This window comes from Macrotis lagotis, chromosome 1 (assembly GCF_037893015.1).
Source record: "Macrotis lagotis isolate mMagLag1 chromosome 1, bilby.v1.9.chrom.fasta, whole genome shotgun sequence".
NCBI classification, from domain to species: domain Eukaryota; kingdom Metazoa; phylum Chordata; class Mammalia; order Peramelemorphia; family Peramelidae; genus Macrotis; species Macrotis lagotis.
In genome coordinates this window covers 912,963,010-912,981,293 of record NC_133658.1, presented here as the reverse complement: position 1 = coordinate 912,981,293, position 18,284 = coordinate 912,963,010, and the positions used below count along the sequence as shown (strand labels likewise).

The 18,284-nt window shown below is 37.8% G+C and overlaps 1 protein-coding gene across 1 annotated transcript in view; it reads right to left on the bottom strand.

Moving 5' to 3' along the window:
* Positions 1-1,177: 1,177 nt before the first annotated feature.
* LOC141509762 (uncharacterized) overlaps positions 1,178-18,284 on the bottom strand; it is a 31,341-nt gene continuing 14,234 nt past the window's right edge. The window contains exons 4-6 of the mRNA XM_074219532.1: positions 15,873-15,999; positions 14,014-14,109; positions 1,178-6,990 (exon numbers count right to left, since the gene is read on the bottom strand). Coding sequence (XP_074075633.1) covers positions 4,430-6,990; positions 14,014-14,109; positions 15,873-15,999 — 2,784 coding nt within the window. The 3' untranslated portion in view covers positions 1,178-4,429. The remainder of the gene's footprint in view (positions 6,991-14,013; positions 14,110-15,872; positions 16,000-18,284) is intronic.

Below are 18,284 nucleotides of genomic sequence, written 5' to 3'. Positions count from 1 at the left end.
TAGCTAATATTTTATATATTATTGTTTTTAATAGTTGCTAGTTTTGTTGTTTTTTTGCTTTTGCTTTTATCTCCTTTTAGGATTTCCATTTTGATATTTGGGTTTTTAATGTACTGTCTTTTTAGTTTTTTTAATTGCCTGCTCAATTGTTTATCTGTTGTTTCTCTCTTTATTCCTGAAAATGTTTAGAGATATAAACTTGCCATTTAGGACTGCTTTGGTTACATCCCCAAAAGTTTGATATGAAAAGTTTGATACTGTCTTTGATGAAATTGATTGTTCTTATGACTGACAAATATCATGGATTTTTGACCTTAAATAAGAACTACATGTGGTAACCCCCAGTTTGCCTTAAAAAGGCCAATTTGTGTCAGCTCCCTGAAGTTTGTCTTAAGAAAGAACAACCAAAAATAGATCAACATACATGTTTAATAATTCTTAGTTTTGCAGCCAAATGCATATGCATGGGGGAGTGGGGTCCAGCTTGGAACTGAGCCCCTCAGAATGAGATTTTTAGAGCTAAATTCATGGGGAGCAGACAAAGGAGCATAGGATGATTGGCAGCAGTCAATAAAGTCATAGCATGTTATACTTTCCTTCCCCAATTTCAGGATGTCATCCTCATGTCAAGTAGTCAAAGGGTCCCATCAGGGGCCAAGGAATGCTACATAGCCAAAAGGGTCTAATGGGGAAAGAATGCTTTATTTTAACTCACAGTGTCTGGACCTTAGCTGCCACAAATTTCCACCAAACAGGTGATTCTCCTCTCTAGGATGACTGAGCCATCCTGTCATAATAGGGAATTGGCAGTTGTTACTGGAAGGAAAAACCAGGCAAGTTTCTCCTGTTCTCTAAGAAAGGAGGATTTTGACATTTTTATACTCATATTTGAGGGGGAGAAGCAGATTTTGAGCAAAAAAAAAAAAAAATCGAAGTTCAGGGGTAGCTGGGTGGTGCAGTGGATAGAGCACCAGGAAGCTAGGAAGACCTGAGTTCAAATCTATGTTTAGATACTTGATTCTTACTAGCTGTGTGACTTAGGGCAAGTCACTTAATCTCATTGCCTTGCAAAAAAAATAAACAATTATTATATATGTTAAAACATATATATGTATGTATGTATATAGACTCCTATAATTCACTGTTCACAAGACTTCCCCTTTGTCCCACCTTTTCTTTAGGATTTTCTCTACCATGTCTTAGAAACCTCTTTCTAGATCACTCCACCTGGACTATCTCTTACATGGAAGTACCCTCCTGTACTTTCAGCTTCTCTTTCAGATTGCTGGTTCCTCTCAAAATCTGCATTTTAATTAGGAGATCCAGGCTAACCATGTCTTCATTCCTCGCAAGGGTACATTGCTGACATCTCCACAGGACTTCCATTACCATGGCCTGGGGCTGGGGACTTTCAGTCCCCTAAGTTCTCCCCTTCCCCTCATCTTTTTTTCTTATGTGTTCCCTTTCCCCATTAGAATGGAAGCACCTTGAGGGCAGACTTGTCTTTCTTGTCTTTCTTTCCACTTCTATTTGTATCCTCAGTTTAGCCCAGTAACTGAGACATAGTAATATCCAAAGACATGGGGAAGGTGGAAGGGGGAGATCAGAGAGCTTCTTCCAGATCCTTCATTTAGAGGGACCAGAACAGCTGTCTCATTTCCCATCCAGCTTCAGGACTTCAACTGCCTTCATATGACCACACTTCTCATTCCTTCAGATCCCCCAAACTTCCATGTCCAATCAGTTGCTAATTCCTGACCATGAGTTGTCCTTTGCTCTATGTGACCTGCCATTTTATTTTTGATTATATAATTCCCTGACATTCTTCATGCATTTATTCTTGCAGCCTGCTACCTTATTGCTGACTTCCAACTTTGTCTTTGGAGAAGATGGTGTTCCATGACTCAAGGCCAAGGATCTTGGTATTAGAAAAGAAAGGGGAATAGGGTCTTCATTTTAGGAAATCATTCTTTTGAGTGATTATGAATCTGTTAGCAGACATTACAATATTTCAGGACTTGATGAAGTGTATTGACGTCATCTTCCAAAAGGCATGGTTTATTGGCGTGGGGTATAAATGTTGCAGGGAGTTATTTTTTTTTTTTATACAGCTAGTAAGTTGACTAAAGAGATGGGGAGTAGCCAGCCTAGCCAAAACTCCTGAGATTTCATGGGACATAACACTTTTGCAAAAATATTGCAAACATGCTATGAATAAATGTGAAAAGGGAAGGAGGAATTAAAGGAGTAATGAGATAATCCAATGAGATGAAGACGGAAATGTATAAATAGGGAGAAGGATATTAGTACCCAAAAAGAAAGAACAGAATGAGGTAGTTTGGAGACAAAGAGAACTTAAAGATGAATGAAGAGAAATGAGAGAAGGGATAGTGTTTGTAGTAAACTGTCAAAAGCAGGTTGTTAATTCTATTTTGTTCTAATTTGCCACTTGCTCTCTATGATCCCAATGAATACCGACTTCTCTTTAAAAAAAAAAAGACAAAAACTGCAGAATTAGTTTACAGCAGCTAACCTCCTGCTTATTTTATTGCCTATAATTGTTTCAAGGATTTCAATTGCTTCAATTTCTACTCCATCTCATGTCAGAAGTGATATATTTTTTCTTTAATTTCATATAACTAGCTGTTTTAAATCACATGCTCTTTCAACAAGTTATACCTTCACATAATCAGCTGCTTTGTAGTAGGTGCCCACATTTCATGTAAAGAATGGTATGTAGCTACTTTGTAAAATTCTAATTTTAGAATTTTAATTTAATTTAGAATTAATTTAGAAATTTAATTTTGAATTAGAATTCACTTGCTATTGGTGTATCTCACTCTGAGTAAAACTGCAACTTCTGGAGGAGTAGAAGGACATCTATGGCTGTGATTTAGGTGGAAGTTTGCAATCCGAATAAAAGACAACGAAAACTGGAGCAACAGGTTTATTTGTGTATCTGGAGTGAATATAAGGTAAGCGAATATGGTTTATAACAATAATTGACATAGCTTATTTTGCAAAGCATCTTACATAGGTGACCTCATTTAATCCCCACAAAAGCCCTGGGAAATGGGTACTGAAGGTATTTTCTCGCTTTATAGATAAGCAAACAGGATCAAAAAGGCTGAATGACATGCCTATGGTCAAAAAGCTAATAAACATTGGAGCCTCAAGCCCAGGTATTCCTTGCTCCAAGATCAGCACTCTAATGACTCTATACAAAGCAGAGGAGTGGTCATAGGGAGGAATTTGCAGAAGTTATAGTGGGAAAAAGCCCAAGATGTGGAATCATAACATTTAGGTCTGAACCCGATCTCAGCCAACTTACTAAATGTATTATCTTTGGAAAAAGTCATTTCCCCTCTCTAGGCCTAAACTTCCTCGACTATAAAGGAAGGGGTTTGGAATCACTAGGTGTTTTTCAGTTCTAATTAATATGATCCTATGATTTTTAGAGAGAAGAGGGGCACCTAAGGGGATAATAAAGACTTGGCTCCAACACCTGGAGCTGTCTCTAGGTCCATGTGTTGGTAATCTAAAGTATCTCAGGGCCCATGAAGACTCTAACCTGGGATTCCTTTTATGCTATAGTTTAATAAGGTCAGTCACAACCATGTGGAAAGGCTGTGACACTGGTCCTTTCCGTCTTTACCTATTTTTAGAATCAGCTCTTCTCAAGGAGTCTGTGGCTGAATTCTTCAAGACTTTCTCGTGTGCCTTTGCAACAGGAAACAAATTTTAAAAACTGCAATTTTGTCCTTATTCTCCTTATCCTGACCTATATTATTCCCTTCCACAAAATAGTTAAGTAGGTTTAGATGGAAAGTTTTCCAGCTGTGGTATTCTGATAGTTCTACCCCAGACCAAAATACAAAATAGTAGTAGCTTATAAATTGGTACCATTCACATTAAATTAATATATGAGAAACTTCCAAAATGAGATGTTTCCTATGTTATTTTCATATCTCATGCAAAAAATTATCTTGGGCATTTTGTCCACTATCTTTCAATCCTTTATTCCAAATGTATTCAAATTATTATTTTTTCCCCTAAACATCTTGGCGCTTTCAATAGAGATTCTTTCAGAAATCTTTTGGTTTAAGCAGCACAAGTTGCTGTATTGACTAACACTATGTTACTGCAGCCTGATGGCAGTTAACATATATTACTGGATGCATACTGGAATACAAAGTTATTTTGACCTATTTAAACACCAAGTAACTGTGTGAATGTTACAAATGGACAAATTGACTCTCCAGTATTTAGCAATGAGAAATCAACAGATTTTCCCTACATCATTACACCCGTAGGGAACCAACCAGCATAAAGTCTCTGATGTCTGATAAAGTTTGAAGCTCATGCCAACAGTATCCCTTAGCTTAATTATAGGGATTTTTTCCTTTTCAAATAAATCACGACTAATGCTTTAAAGTTTAGAAAGATGCTTACAAAGATGTTTCCTAAGTGTTGAACTGGTGCTAAAGGCTTTCCCACATTCCTTACATTCAAAGGGTTTCTTTCCAGTATGAATTCTCCTATGTTCAGCAAGGTGGCCCCTCTGACGGAAAGCTTTTCCACATTCATTACACTTAAAGGGTTTTTCTCCAGTGTGTATTCTTTCATGATCCCTGAGGACTGAATTACTTCTGAAGGTTTTTCCACATTCATTGCATTCGTAGGGTTTCTCTCCAGTATGAATTCTGTGATGATTGATAAAGGATGTTTTATGGCTGAAATGTTTACCACATTCATTACACTCAAAGGGTTTCTCTCCAGTGTGAATTTTCTGATGTTCAGTAAGGTGTCCCCTTTGGCTGAAGGCTTTCCCACATTCATTGCATTCAAAGGGTTTCTCTCCTGTGTGAATTCTGTGATGATTCCAAAGGCTTGAATTATTGCTAAAAGCTTTTCCACATTCACTGCATTCAAAGGGTTTCTCTCCTGTATGAACTCGGTGATGGTTCCAAAGGCTTGAGTTATTGTTGAAAGCTTTTCCACATTCATTGCATTCATAGGGTTTCTCTCCAGAATGAATCTTCTGATGATTAATAAAGGATGTCCTGTGACTAAAACTCTTCCTACAAACACTGCATTCAAAGAACTTCTCTCCAGTATGAACTCTTTTATGTTCAGTGAGGTGACTCTTCTGATTGAAGTCTTTCCCACATATATTACACTGAAAGGATTTCTCTCCAGTATGGATTCTCTGATGTTCCATCAAGTGGAGACTTTTGCTAAAATTTTTACCACACTCGTTACACTCAAAGAGTTTCTCTCCACTATGGCTATTCTGATGTTCAATAAGGTGTCCTCTCTGGAATAACATTTTCTCAGATTCATTATGCTCAAAGGTTTTCTCCCCAGTATCAATCATTGGGTGTAGAGAAAGGTCTGAATTCTGATTAACAGTGTTTCCACATTCAAAGGGTTTCTCACCAGCATGAATTCTTTGTAAAGCAAGCCTAGCCTTATGGCTTAAAGCTTTCCCTTTTTCTAAACGCTTCAAAAATTTTTCTCCAGTATGAACTCTCTGATGGTCAGTAAGGTGCCTCTTCTGTTTGAATGCTTTCTCACAATGATTACAGTTATAAGGTTTCTCTCCAGTATGAATTCTCTGATGATTCTTAAGGATTGAGTTATTACTGAAGGCTTTCCCACATTCATTACATATGTAGGGTTTCTCTCCTGTATGAACTCTCTGGTGTTCAGTATGATGCCCTCTCTGGCTGAAAGTTTTTCCACATTCATTACACTTATAGGGTTTCTCTCCAGTATGAGTTCTCTGATGTAGAGTAAGGTATACCCTATGACTGAAAGCTTTTCCACATTCAGTACATGCAAAAGGTTTTTCACCAGTATGAATTCGCTGATGTTGAATAAGATGTCTTGTCTGGTTGAAGGTTTTTCCACATTCATTACATTTATAGGGTCTTTCACCAGAATGAATTCTTTGATGATTCCTAAGAATTGAGTTGTTGCTGAAGGCCTTTCCACATTCATTACAGATATAGGGCTTCTCTCCAGTATGAATTCTCTGATGTTCAGTAAGGTGTCCCCTCTGGCTAAAAGCTTTCCCACATTCATTACATTTATATGGTTTTTCTCCAGTATGAATTCTCTGATGTAGAGTAAGATATACTCTATGACTAAAAGCTTTCCCACATTCAGCACATTCAAAAGGCTTTTCTCCAGTATGGATTCTCTGGTGTTCATTAAGATGGCCCCTCTGATTGAAGGTTTTCCCACATTCATTACATTTGTATGGTTTCTCTCCAGTATGAATTCTCTGATGACTCCTGAGTATTGAGTTGTTACTGAAGGCTTTCCCACATTCATTACAGATGTAGGGTTTTTCTCCAGTATGAATTCTCTGATGTTCAGTCAGGTGACCTCTCTGGTTAAAGGCTTTCCCACATTCATTACAGTTATAAGGTTTCTCTCCTGTGTGAATTCTCTGGTGGTTTCTAAGGATTGAATTATTGGTGAAGGATTTTCCACATTCATTACATTCATATGGTCTTTCTACAGTATGTATTCTATGATACTGAATAAGGTCTGAGTGGTAAGTGAAGGGCTTCCTGCATTTACTATACTTACAAAGAGAATAAGGTATTCTATTATGCTTATTTAGTTCTGAAAACTGTTTGAAGTTCTTATTAAGTGTATCATATTTATGGAGAATTTTTCCTATTGGAACCCTCTGTGGTGGAACAATGATTGATGCTAGACTAAACCTTCTTCCAAATGTATTACATTCATTAATATTCAATTCATCATTAGTTTCTGTATGAAACATTGTAACTTCCTTGGACTGTCTATTCCAGTTGTCCTTCTGTTTCTCTAGCCTGATATCACACTCCCAAGCTCCTCCCAACTTGGGAGACCAGGGATAATTCTGGCTGATTATCTCCTTAGATGACTCTCCCAGAGAAATGTCCTGGTTTTGAATCCAGTCCAAGTTTTCAAAAGTCTTCTGCATAATGGAATCTGAAAGAAAGAAAAGAGCATGAAAATCCAGTTCTATGTATTGTAAGAAAGGAAATTGCTTATATTAAATGATTGATTCTGACTCCTCAATTAGCAAAAATGATTACGAATTTGGAAACAGGAAAAATATAAGAAGGAACTGAAGCCCAAGAAATGCGAGGAACTAAAACAAAGACCTTTCAGGGACTAAATGACTTCGATTCAAGATAAAGAAAGCATTTTTGTAGCTGCATTCAGAGAAAAATTGTTAGCAATTTGGGAGGAAATGCATAAATATTCAGAAAAGAAAGACAAATTTTTTCCTGGAAACTCCAGACTGTTTAACCTGATGCCAACCTCTGCAAAATGCAGGAAACTAATAAATAATAATTGGAGAGATCTTTAAAAAGAAAAAGGAAATATTAAGGGTTGATTATGATAGGATTCAGAAAGAAATCTGATCTATTATTTCATTGTTATGGGGAACTTTTTTTTTAAGTTTTTGCAAGGCAAACGGGGTTCAGTGGCTTGCCCAAGGCCACACAGCTAGGTAATTATTAAGTGTCTGAGACTGGATTTGAACCCAGGTACTCCTGACTCCAAGGCTGGTGCTTTATCCACTGTACCACCTAGCTGCCCCATAGGGAACTTATTAAGGAAAGAACTGTTACTAATTCAAGTCAGACAAATTACAGTCCTAAGGAACCCAGAGGTAAAATGACTTACCAAGGGTTGCATAACCAATATGTATGAAAGGCACATTGGGACACCAAACTCAGTTTTTTATTTATAAGATTCTAGACTGGAGGGAGAATAAATATAAAATAGCAGCTGAATCTGTATAGGGTGTTTCAAAGGTTTTTGGGGTTTTTTTTTTTTAGGTTTTTGCAAGGCAAATGGATTAAGTGGCTTGCTCAAGGCCACACAGCTAGGCAATTATTAAGTGTCTGAGACCGGATTTGAACCCAGGTACTCCTGACTTCAAGGCCATTGCTTTATCCACTACGCCACCTAGCCACCAGTTTCAAAGGTTTTTGTGAAGTTTTAAGTTTTACTAGCTTAAGGTTTGCAAAGTGCTTTACTTACATTCTGTCATTTGAGCCTTGAAACCCAATATATTAGGTACATACTTGTGAACTCATTCTATTTTAAGATGGGGAAACTGAAGCAGAGATGTGAAGTGACTTGGCAATAACAACAGATTTCATAAATATCAAGAGGTGGCATGGGAATTTGAATTTTCCTGAGTTCAAGGCCAATATTTTATGTACTGAAACTTGCTGTCTTTCTTACATGGACATCAAGTATCTTGATTATGAAAAAGAAATTATTAAGTCTCCCAAACAATAAGAGAATAAGATAAACCCATGTGGTTTGGATGTCAATTTTCTATGAAGTGAATTCAAAGATGCATGAATGATCTTAACCAGAAAGTATTTTGTCTGGTTTTTTTTTTTGGCAAGGCATTGGGGTTAAGTGACTTGCCTAAGGTCACACAGCTAGTTATTTATTAAGTGTCTGAGGCCAGATTTGAACTCAGGTCTTCCTGACTCCAGGGCTGGTGTTCTATCCATTGTGCCACCTAGCTGCCCCCAGAAAGAGGATAATAGACAGATGTCAATGGGTAGGGAAAATTCTTGGTGCCATGCCTCAGAATTTCATACTTTTCATCCTGTCCTATTTGCCTTCTTATTCAAAACTTTTTAATGAAAATATAAAAGGCATATATCAATGTTGCTGTTGATATACAAATGTGAGCAACAGTTAATACACTAGAGAATGAAGTATTTAAAAGAGTATTTAGAAGTTCCAACACATAGGGGCAGCTAGGTAGTGCAAGTAGACAGAGCACCAGTCCTAGAGTCAGGATGACTTGAATTCAAATCTGACCTCAGACACTTAATAATTACCTAGCTGTGTGACCTTAGGCAAATCACTTAACTCCATTGCCTTGCCCCAAAACCCCCCCCCCAAAAGTCTCAACATGTTGAGAAAAGAGAAAAAAACCCAACAAGACAAAATTTAAAAATAACAAATATAACTGTTCAAAATGTCAATAGAGAGTTCTCCTACCCAAGGTAACCTGGAAAAGAGCAGAGAGGCTCTGCTCCTAGGGCCGGAGGGGCGGCCTGCCAGAGGGGTGGCCCGCCAGAGCCAAGGAACTTCAGCCTCCCGGAGGCAGCCCCAGGGCGCTGGGGGCAGCAGCTCGCAGCAGCGGGGGAGTCTCTTGGGCTGCACCCCGGGGAGCACCAGCACGGAGTGGGGGAGCAGCGGGGGACCTCTGCTGGGGCGAGCACGTGGAGCAGCCCTCAGGGCACACAGCCAGCAGCCTGGTCTTTTGGCAGCCCAGATCCAGGAAACAGAAGCAGGTGAGCTGGTAAGCAGGAGCCCCCAGGACATGAACCCATTGAGCTGAGGGAGGGGAGTGAAGAGAGAGACTGCTGAGCTCTGTCCTCTGCCTCTGGAACAGGGCTCTGGAGCTCTGACCACATTCAGATCCTGATCCCAGTCTAGGCTCCCCCATAGAACAACAGGGCCCCCCCACCTCGGCCCCGTGGCAGAAGGGGGCGCATATGGTCATTCACAGACCAGGAAGGAGGACAGAACCTCACACACTAAGACCCTTGTGGGAGTATCCCAAAAGCTCAGGAAGCACCCCAAAAAACAGGCTTAGGCTTGGAAAATGAACAAAGAAACAAGAGGAAGACCATTGAGAAATGTTTTGCAAATGAGCCCAAGAAGGATCAAAATACTCAGTCTGAAGATGAGGAAGCACAAGCTCCTGCATCTAAAGACTCCAAGAAAAACAGAAATTGGGCTCAGGCTATGATAGAGCTCAAAAAAGACTTTGAAAATCAAATGAGGGAGTCAGAAGAAAAACTGGGAAAAGAAAGGAGAGAGATACAGGAAAAATATGAAAATGAAGTCAGCAGCTTAGTCAAGGAAATCCAAAAAAATGCTGAAGAAAATTGCATGCTAAAAACCAGCTTAGGTCAAATGGATAAAACAGTTCAAAAAGTTATTGAGGAGAAGAATGCTTTAAAAAGCAAAATTGGCCAGATGGAAAAAGAGATAAGAAAACTCTCTGAGGAGAATAAATCCTTCAGACAAAGAATAGAATTCAGGGAGATTGATGAATTTACCAGAAATCAGGAATCAATACTTCAAAACCAAAAAAATGAAAAGTTAGAAGAAAATGTGAAACATCTCATTGAAAAAACAACTGATATGGAAAACAGACTTAGGAAAGATAATTTGAAAATTACTGGAATACCTGAAAGTCATGATCAGGAAAAGAGCCTTGACATCATTTTCAAAGAATTACTACAGGAAAATTGCCCTGATATTCTAGAAGCAGAGGGCAAAATAGAAATGGAGAGAATCCATCGATCCCCCCGAGAAAGAGATCCCAAAAAACCAACCCCCAGGAATATTATAGCCAAGTTCCAGAACTCCCAAGTCAAAGAGAAAATATTACAAGCAGCCAGAAGGACACAATTCAAATATTGTGGAGCGGCAGTCAGGATCACACAGGACTTAGCAGCAGCTACATTAGAAGCTCGTAGGGCTTGGAATACAATATACCGGAAGGCAAAAGAGCTTAGAATGCAGCCAAGAATGAACTACCCAGCAAGGATGAATGTCCTCTTCCAGGGAAAAAGATGGGCTTTCAATGAACCAGGGGAATTTCAAAGGTTCCTTTTGGAATGGGCAGAGCTGAACAGAAGGTTTGATCTTCAGATACAGGACTCAGGTGAAGCATAGAGATTGGAGGAGAGGGGGGAAATATGAGGGACTTAATGAGGATGAACTGCATGTATAGAAAAATGATACTGATAATATTCATATGAACCATCTCAGTTAATAGAGCAGGTAGAGGGAGCTTTTATAGTTGAAGCACAGGAGAAAGCTGAATTCGAAGATAAAATATGGTGTAAAAATGTAGTCAATAAGAAAAAAAGGGAAATAGAATGGGAGAAAGAAAAAGGAGAGGGGGAATAGTCCAAGCTATTTCACGTAAGATTTTTTTTTTATTACAATGAGCTATTTCAATGATATGGAAGGGGGGAGGCAAGGGGGAATGAGGGAACCTTTGCTCTTATCAGAGATGGCTAGGAGAGGAAACAGCAAATATACTCAATGGGGTATAGACAACTGGAGTAAGAAGGAGGGGGGAGCAGGGGGAAGGGGTGGGGATGTGAATAAAGGAGGAGAAGATGGACCATGGGGGGACAGTGGTCAGATAGAACACATTTTCTTTTTTTACTTCTTGCAAGGGGCTGGGATTGGATGGCCTGCCCAGGACCATAGGGCCAGGTGGATTCTGGGCCTAAGGGGTGGTATGGGGGCTCAGGGCTTCTTGGCCCCAGGACCAGGGATCTGTCTGCTGCACCACCCAGCAACCCTACAGCAGAGTCAGAGTGAAAGGAGAGAGAAAATATAGTACATGGTAGTGGAGAAATAAGAAAGGAGGGAGTTGCGATTAGCAATGGCAATGTTGGAAAAATATGGAAGTAACTTTTGTGATGGACTTATCATAAAGAATGTGATCCACTCACGACAGAGTTGATGGTGTTGGAACAAAGACTGAAACACATTTTTTGTTATTATTATTTGGGGGAGGGTGCAGGGCAAGTGGGGCTGGGTGGCCTGCCTGGGGCCACATAGCAGGGTGATCATTGGGTGTCTGGGGCCGGATTTGGACCCAGGTGCTCCTGGCTCAAGGGCCAATACTCTGTCTACCACCCAGCCACCCCTACTATTATTACTATTTTATTTTATTTTGGGTCTTTTTTTTTTCTTCTTTTTGGTTTTTGCAGGGCAGTGGGGATCAGATGGCTTGCATGTCACATGGCTGGGTGATTATTGGGTTTACGAGGCTGGATATGGACTTGGGTGCTAGTGGCTCCAGGGCTGGTGCTTCGTCCATTGCTCCACCTGGCCATACCTACAATTATTACTATTATTTTTTTTTAATTTTAATTTTTTTTCTCCCCCCTTTACTTTTTTGCCCAAGCAAGTCTATCTATATTCATGGGAGGAGGGGTATTTTGTTTACTTGTAAACAAGTATATTTTATTAATGTAAAGAAAAACATTTGTACAAAATGAGAATAAAAAATAAATTAAAAAAAAAGATAGGAAATATGTCAAGCCATTGAGAAAAAAATATGTCAATAGAACAGGATTGGAGAGAGCTAGTTGGTCAGCACAGATTGTTCAAAAGATCTGGAAGTTTTAGTTGGCCACAAAATGAATGCAAACCAACTTTTAGTAGTCACTAAAACTATCTATAACCATTTTGAGCTCCATTTCTAGATGGAAGTGATCAGATTAAATAAAATTATGTTCATATTATATAATACACAATTCAGAATACAATTTTAAGTTTGACATTCAATTCTGAGCTCATTTTGAGGGGACATTAATAAACAGCAGTGTAGTCACAGGAATGCCACTGGAATGATGAGAAGTCTAGAAATGATATCTTTTGAGTAATGGGTGAAAAATCTTGTGAGGTTAACAGAAGGAAGAAAAATATTCAGAAGAAATAAGATGGCTACTTTGAAGGCTATCATATGGAGGAGAAAAGGGACTTTTTCCCTATAGCTATCAAATAGAAACCTTGAACTAATAGGTACAAGTAACAGGAAAGTAGATTCTGGCTCAATATAAAAGAAGAAAATTCTAATAATGAGACCTGTCCCTAAATAGAACTGACTTTCACCAAATAATTACTTTACCACCTCTGGAATCATTCCAATTGAGGTTAGATAGGGATTTTGAAGGTATATGAGGTTTTTTAACCAATGATCCCCAAGATCCCTGAGATTCTGTAATTTAATGAAATGAAAGATGGTAAACTCAAGCCTCTAACTTTCCTTCCCTCAAGAAATCTACACTCCTCAGGCAATGGACTATTTTTGACCCTCTGAAACATATCAATTCAGGACATCTCTTTTTATGGTAAGGACAATGTTGTACTCTCTCAATGTTATCATGTTAAAGAATAGTTGTCACTCCTATACATGAGGTTTTTAAGAGTCATCTAATATGGACATAAAATCTAGGGGAAATAAAGGGTGAACACAGGCATAAAGCAGAATGGATTCAGGAATATGTATGAGAAATAAAAAGGGAAACCAGGATAGAGGTGATGGGAGGGGATGGTGGGGTAGAAAAGAAATATGAGATAATGAAAATAATTTGGGATTAGAATCAAGGGCTTCATCATCTCACATGTAAATTACTAAATCAGGGTCCTATCAATTGTACCTATAATAGAAAAACATGAATTTACCCTTCTTTGATATTATTTTCATCATAGGAATCATTTCTCTGATTAGATGATCAGTTTCTTTCCAACATGACATAAACTAAAATATGTCAGATATTCTGGGAGGAATTCAAAGATTCCCAGGATCACAATGCATGTTACCTATTTTACTAAATATTTTACTGTTCAACAAAAAGTACCACTGGCTCTAAAAAAGTTAGTATACTTAGCCTCTTCCCTATACTCTCAAATTCACATCTGCTTGTTCTCATGTTCACAGTCTTTCTTATTATATTTTCCTTGCTAAGTAATACCTTACTCACCTATTCCCAACTATTCAAATTCCAATATTTTATAACATTAAATAGATATATAATGTATTGCTAATTAATTGTTATAAGAGCAATGTGCCTTATGTTTTGCAAGAAGAATGTAAAATTAGAGCAGGACATAAAGTTTAGTGTTATATTCCCACAAGGTAGTAAAACAATGGCAAAAGAATCAATCAAAAAGCATTTAAAAAGTTGCCACTAAATCTCAAGCAGATTTGAGGCACTAAAAATGACTTCTGGTGAATAAATTTTGATTTTTTGAAATTAAACAACAAAAATATATGAGGGACCTTCCTTATGCTTGGTGGCATGAGCCCATTTTTCTCCACCAAAGCTAGACTAGACCACTAGGTCTAGTCCTTTTCAAAGGTGCCTGGCTGAGCAGCTCAACCGTTGTTTGGAATGATTCCTCTCTGCTTGGCTTTCACTTATGTACCTGTAGAAATGACCTGTGGGACTTCTGTCTCTGATGTCCATGGTCCTTCCCCTCGCTCCAGCTGGGATATTACATCTGGTTTAAAAACTGGAAACCCTGTTCATGGGAAAAGACATGGAAATCATTAGGAACACAGAATCACTTTAGAATTCCAAGTATCACAGACTCTCAGAGTTGGGTCAAAAAACCACAGAGATCCTCTAATCTAAATCATACTGAAACCCACCTACAACATACCCAATAAGTGATCATCCAATATTGTTTAAAGACATCAAGTAGGGAGAATATAAAAATTCTTATCTTTCTCCACAGGAAATTCATTCGATTATTAGAAGATGACCATCATATCCTACTCTCCCATTTCCCAATTCCAAGTCTCTTCTTTTTCACATTATATACGTCTAATCCCATCAAGCAATTCCTTAGTTGACATGAAGCTCTTGACCATCCAGGATGCCCTCTTCTGGGTACTCAATCTTAGCGATTTGTTTCTTAAAATAAAATTTAAGCTTAAAATAATACTAAAGGTAAAGTCTGAGTACAGCAGAATACCCAAAACTATCATCTCCTAGATTCTATACACTAAGTCTTTCTGAATGCAGAGAAAAAAACAGATTGTGCATTGTGGGGCTACTTTGTCACACTGCTGACTTAGATAAAGTTCTTTTTCAGATACATAGATATCCATCTTGTTTTCCTGCCTTGTCAGCAAAGCTGACTTTTTTTTTTTTTTTTTTTTTATCATTTTTACATACCATTCCATTAACTTTTGCCCAACATTCTGGCCTGTTGAGCTCTTTCTGAATCATAACCTATGCACCCCTTCTTCCTAGAAAATTTGATAAAATGCTATCTAAGCCTTTCCTCAAATCATCAACAGGATGTTGGACATCAAGGTTGCCTGGGGCATTTCACTAGAGACCTTCTGCCAAGATGACATCAAACCATTGAAGACTGACTATCCTTGGGATCCAGATATTCAAAATCTAGTTATCTGCTGTACATCTCTGTATCTTGTTCATGAGGACAGTAAGATAGATTTCTGTCAAAATCTAGGTAAACTATGCTCAGCATTTCCCTGTTGTACTGGTCTTGTCAGCTATAAAAAAAAGTTAATATAGAATTCTCCATTACTGATGAAGTCATGCTAATTCTTTGCAATCACCACTAACTTTTTAAGATGTTTGCCATTTATTCATAATATATATTCTGGGAACAGAACCAAGAGAACATTGTACACATTAACAACAACATTGTGAGATGATCAACCTGGATGGAAGCAGCTCCTCTCAGCAGTTCAGAGAGCTAGGACAACGTCAAGAGATAAGCTATGGACAATGTTATCCACATCCAGAGGGAGAAAAACAAAACAAATCAGACAAAAAACACCTACAGAATCTGAATGAACATTACATTCACTTTTGAAAAAATTTCTCTTATGTTTTTCTTTCCTATCTCATGGTTTTGTTTCTTTTCCCTTAGTCCTAATTCCTCACTAATTTATAATCTATAAATTAATCTATAAATGTGCTAGATACAAATGTATATGTATGATATTCAGCAGATTGTTTGCTGCTGGGGGATGGGGGATAGGAAGGGAGGGTAGAAGGAAATTTTATAATTTATAAATATGCATATATATGTGGATGGATGTTGAAAAATCTTCATAACATGTAACTGGATAAATAAAATATCTAGGAATTGACAGCAAGTTCACAGACGGACAGCTTAGACTTTGCTTCTTCTGATTTTTAAAAACCAGGACAATAAAAATGCCTAAGCCCTTCAGATACCCCATAATCTTTAGCGAAGACATCTCAGTAAATAGATTCTGCGATTCAACAGAACACTGGCCTTACCTAAAGAGACAAAGTTTTTATAGTTCTCCAGCATCACATCTCTATACAGATCTCTCTGTGCTGGATCCAGTTGTCTCCATTCTTCTTGAGTAAAGTCCACAGCCACATCCTTAAATGTTACGGATTCCTGAAATATAAAAACAGAGAGATATGAAGCTGGAAGAACATAAAAGAACTGTCCTCAATATTGAGTGTTTCAGTGCGTTCTGTAAAATATCTGTTGAGTGGCTATTTATTCTGTACCAGAAGAGTTTGTACTAGACCTGGGGGCATACAGATTTATTTTTTAAGTTCCTATTTTTATTTTTTAATTGATATTTTATTTATTTTTCCAATTACATGCTATGAACGTTTTTCAACATTCATCCACTTGCAAATTTATAAGCTACACATTTTTCTATCTACCACCCACACTTCCCACTCTCCTCCCTTCAGTAACGAAGAATCTGGTAAAAGTATTCAGTTTTTAAAAAGCTGTTTGCCCAATTCTTCCTTTTTTTTTTCTTTGATTGATGAAAAATATTTAGAGATATGCATTTTCTCCTAAGGAGCACTTTGGCAGCATCTTAAAAGTTCTGATATGTCGTCACACTGTTATTTTTGTTAAATGAAATTTATCTATTGTCTCAATAATTTATTTTCAAAATGAAAGCTCTCTTGATTACATTTTTAATTGTACTGTAATTAGTAAATGACTTATGCTTTTTTCATGTTCATTGATTTTTTTCCAAGTATCAGGTACAGTTCTGAGAAAGACAAATAATTCCTTTTTAATTCCATTCAGTAACTGCCAGAGATGAATTAACATCTAACTACTAAAATTCTGTTCCTGCACTTAGCTTTTTTCTTGGTTTTCATTTTGTTAGACTTGTCTAGGTCTGAAAGAGGCATAAGGAGTTCCTCAACTATGAAAAGATTTTCTTTCTATTTCTCCCAGTAATTTGATTGGTTTTTCCTTTCAGTACTGAGGTGCTAACAGGCCAGGGTCAGATTCTGCCACCTTGTCACTTGGTCACAAAAGCAAATGGCAACTATGTGGTCTCTACTGGAATGTTGTCAATGAAACTCTGCCAGTTCCCTTTTCATATCAATCCCATCTTCCATATTTACTTACATCATTTCCAGACTGATGGGAAGTGATGAGAAAACAGGCCTCCAGAATGCTAAAGAAATTCTCTCCTCTTCTCCATGCACACTATGATTCAGCTATTCTCTCACATACACACAGACACACAGGCACACACAGATACACACACACATACATGCATACTTGCACACTTTCCACCTCAGCTCTTTGGCTCTGAACGGTTGTTCCCTTGTTCCACAAACCCTGCCCTCCTCGCTTCTGCCTCATAACTTCCCTGGCTCCTCTCAAGTCCCCTCTTGTGCAGGCTGTCTCTCCTCGTTGGACCCCCCATGTCCCACCCCAACTTTCAGTGTTTCCCCTGAGAGTGCCTTCTGTCTTCTCTGTAGACATCTTCTAGTTATAACCCCCTATAAGAATGGGAGCTACTCAAAGGTGGGGGGAGGGAGAGGAATGGTAACCTCTATAAAGAATCAGGGGCAAGCAATATTCTCACCATGCATGGCCTAGTTTTTTGTGACTTCAGATACTTTTGATTAAATCCTGTTTTAGACATTTAAGTCTTATACTTAAACCAACTTTTATTTTTCTGATGTGACCAATAGATTACCAGTGACCAATAGATTTCCAAGGCCTTTGCTTTGTGAGGAAAATAGAGAAAAGATCTTAATTATCTCGACTTTCCCAACAATTCTCTACTCAAACCCTCCAATTAAAAAAAAAATTTGTTTGTATCGGCTACTTTTAATATTTTGTTTCTGTTAAATATTCTGTAATACCTTAAGCTGTGGTATGTGATTGTGATGGAATACTATTATATCATAAGAAATAACAAGCAGTTTCATAAACAAGATAGTTTCAGAAAAAAAATCTAGGAAGATTTACATGATTAGATGCAAAGTGAAGTAAGCAGTGCTAGGAGAACACTGTACACAGTAAGAGTAATATTGTATCAACAATCAACTGTGAAAGACTTAGCTATCTGATCAAGAAAACGATCTAGCACAATTCCAAAGGACCCAAAAATGCTATTTCCCTTCATTGACAGAACTGATGAATTCTGAATGCAGGTTGAAGCATGCCTTTCATTTTTTTTATTTTTCTTGGATCTTTTTTGTTTTCTTTTTCAACATGATTAATATGGAAATATATTTTGTATGACTTCCCATGTAAAAATCAATATATTGCTTGCCTTCTCAAAATGATGGGAAGGGGCAAGAAGGAAGGAGAGCATTTGGAACTCAAAGTTTTTAGTAAATGAATGTTAACTTTTAAATGTAATTGGAAAATATTTAAAAAAAATTTTTTTTAGATTTTTTTTTTCAAGG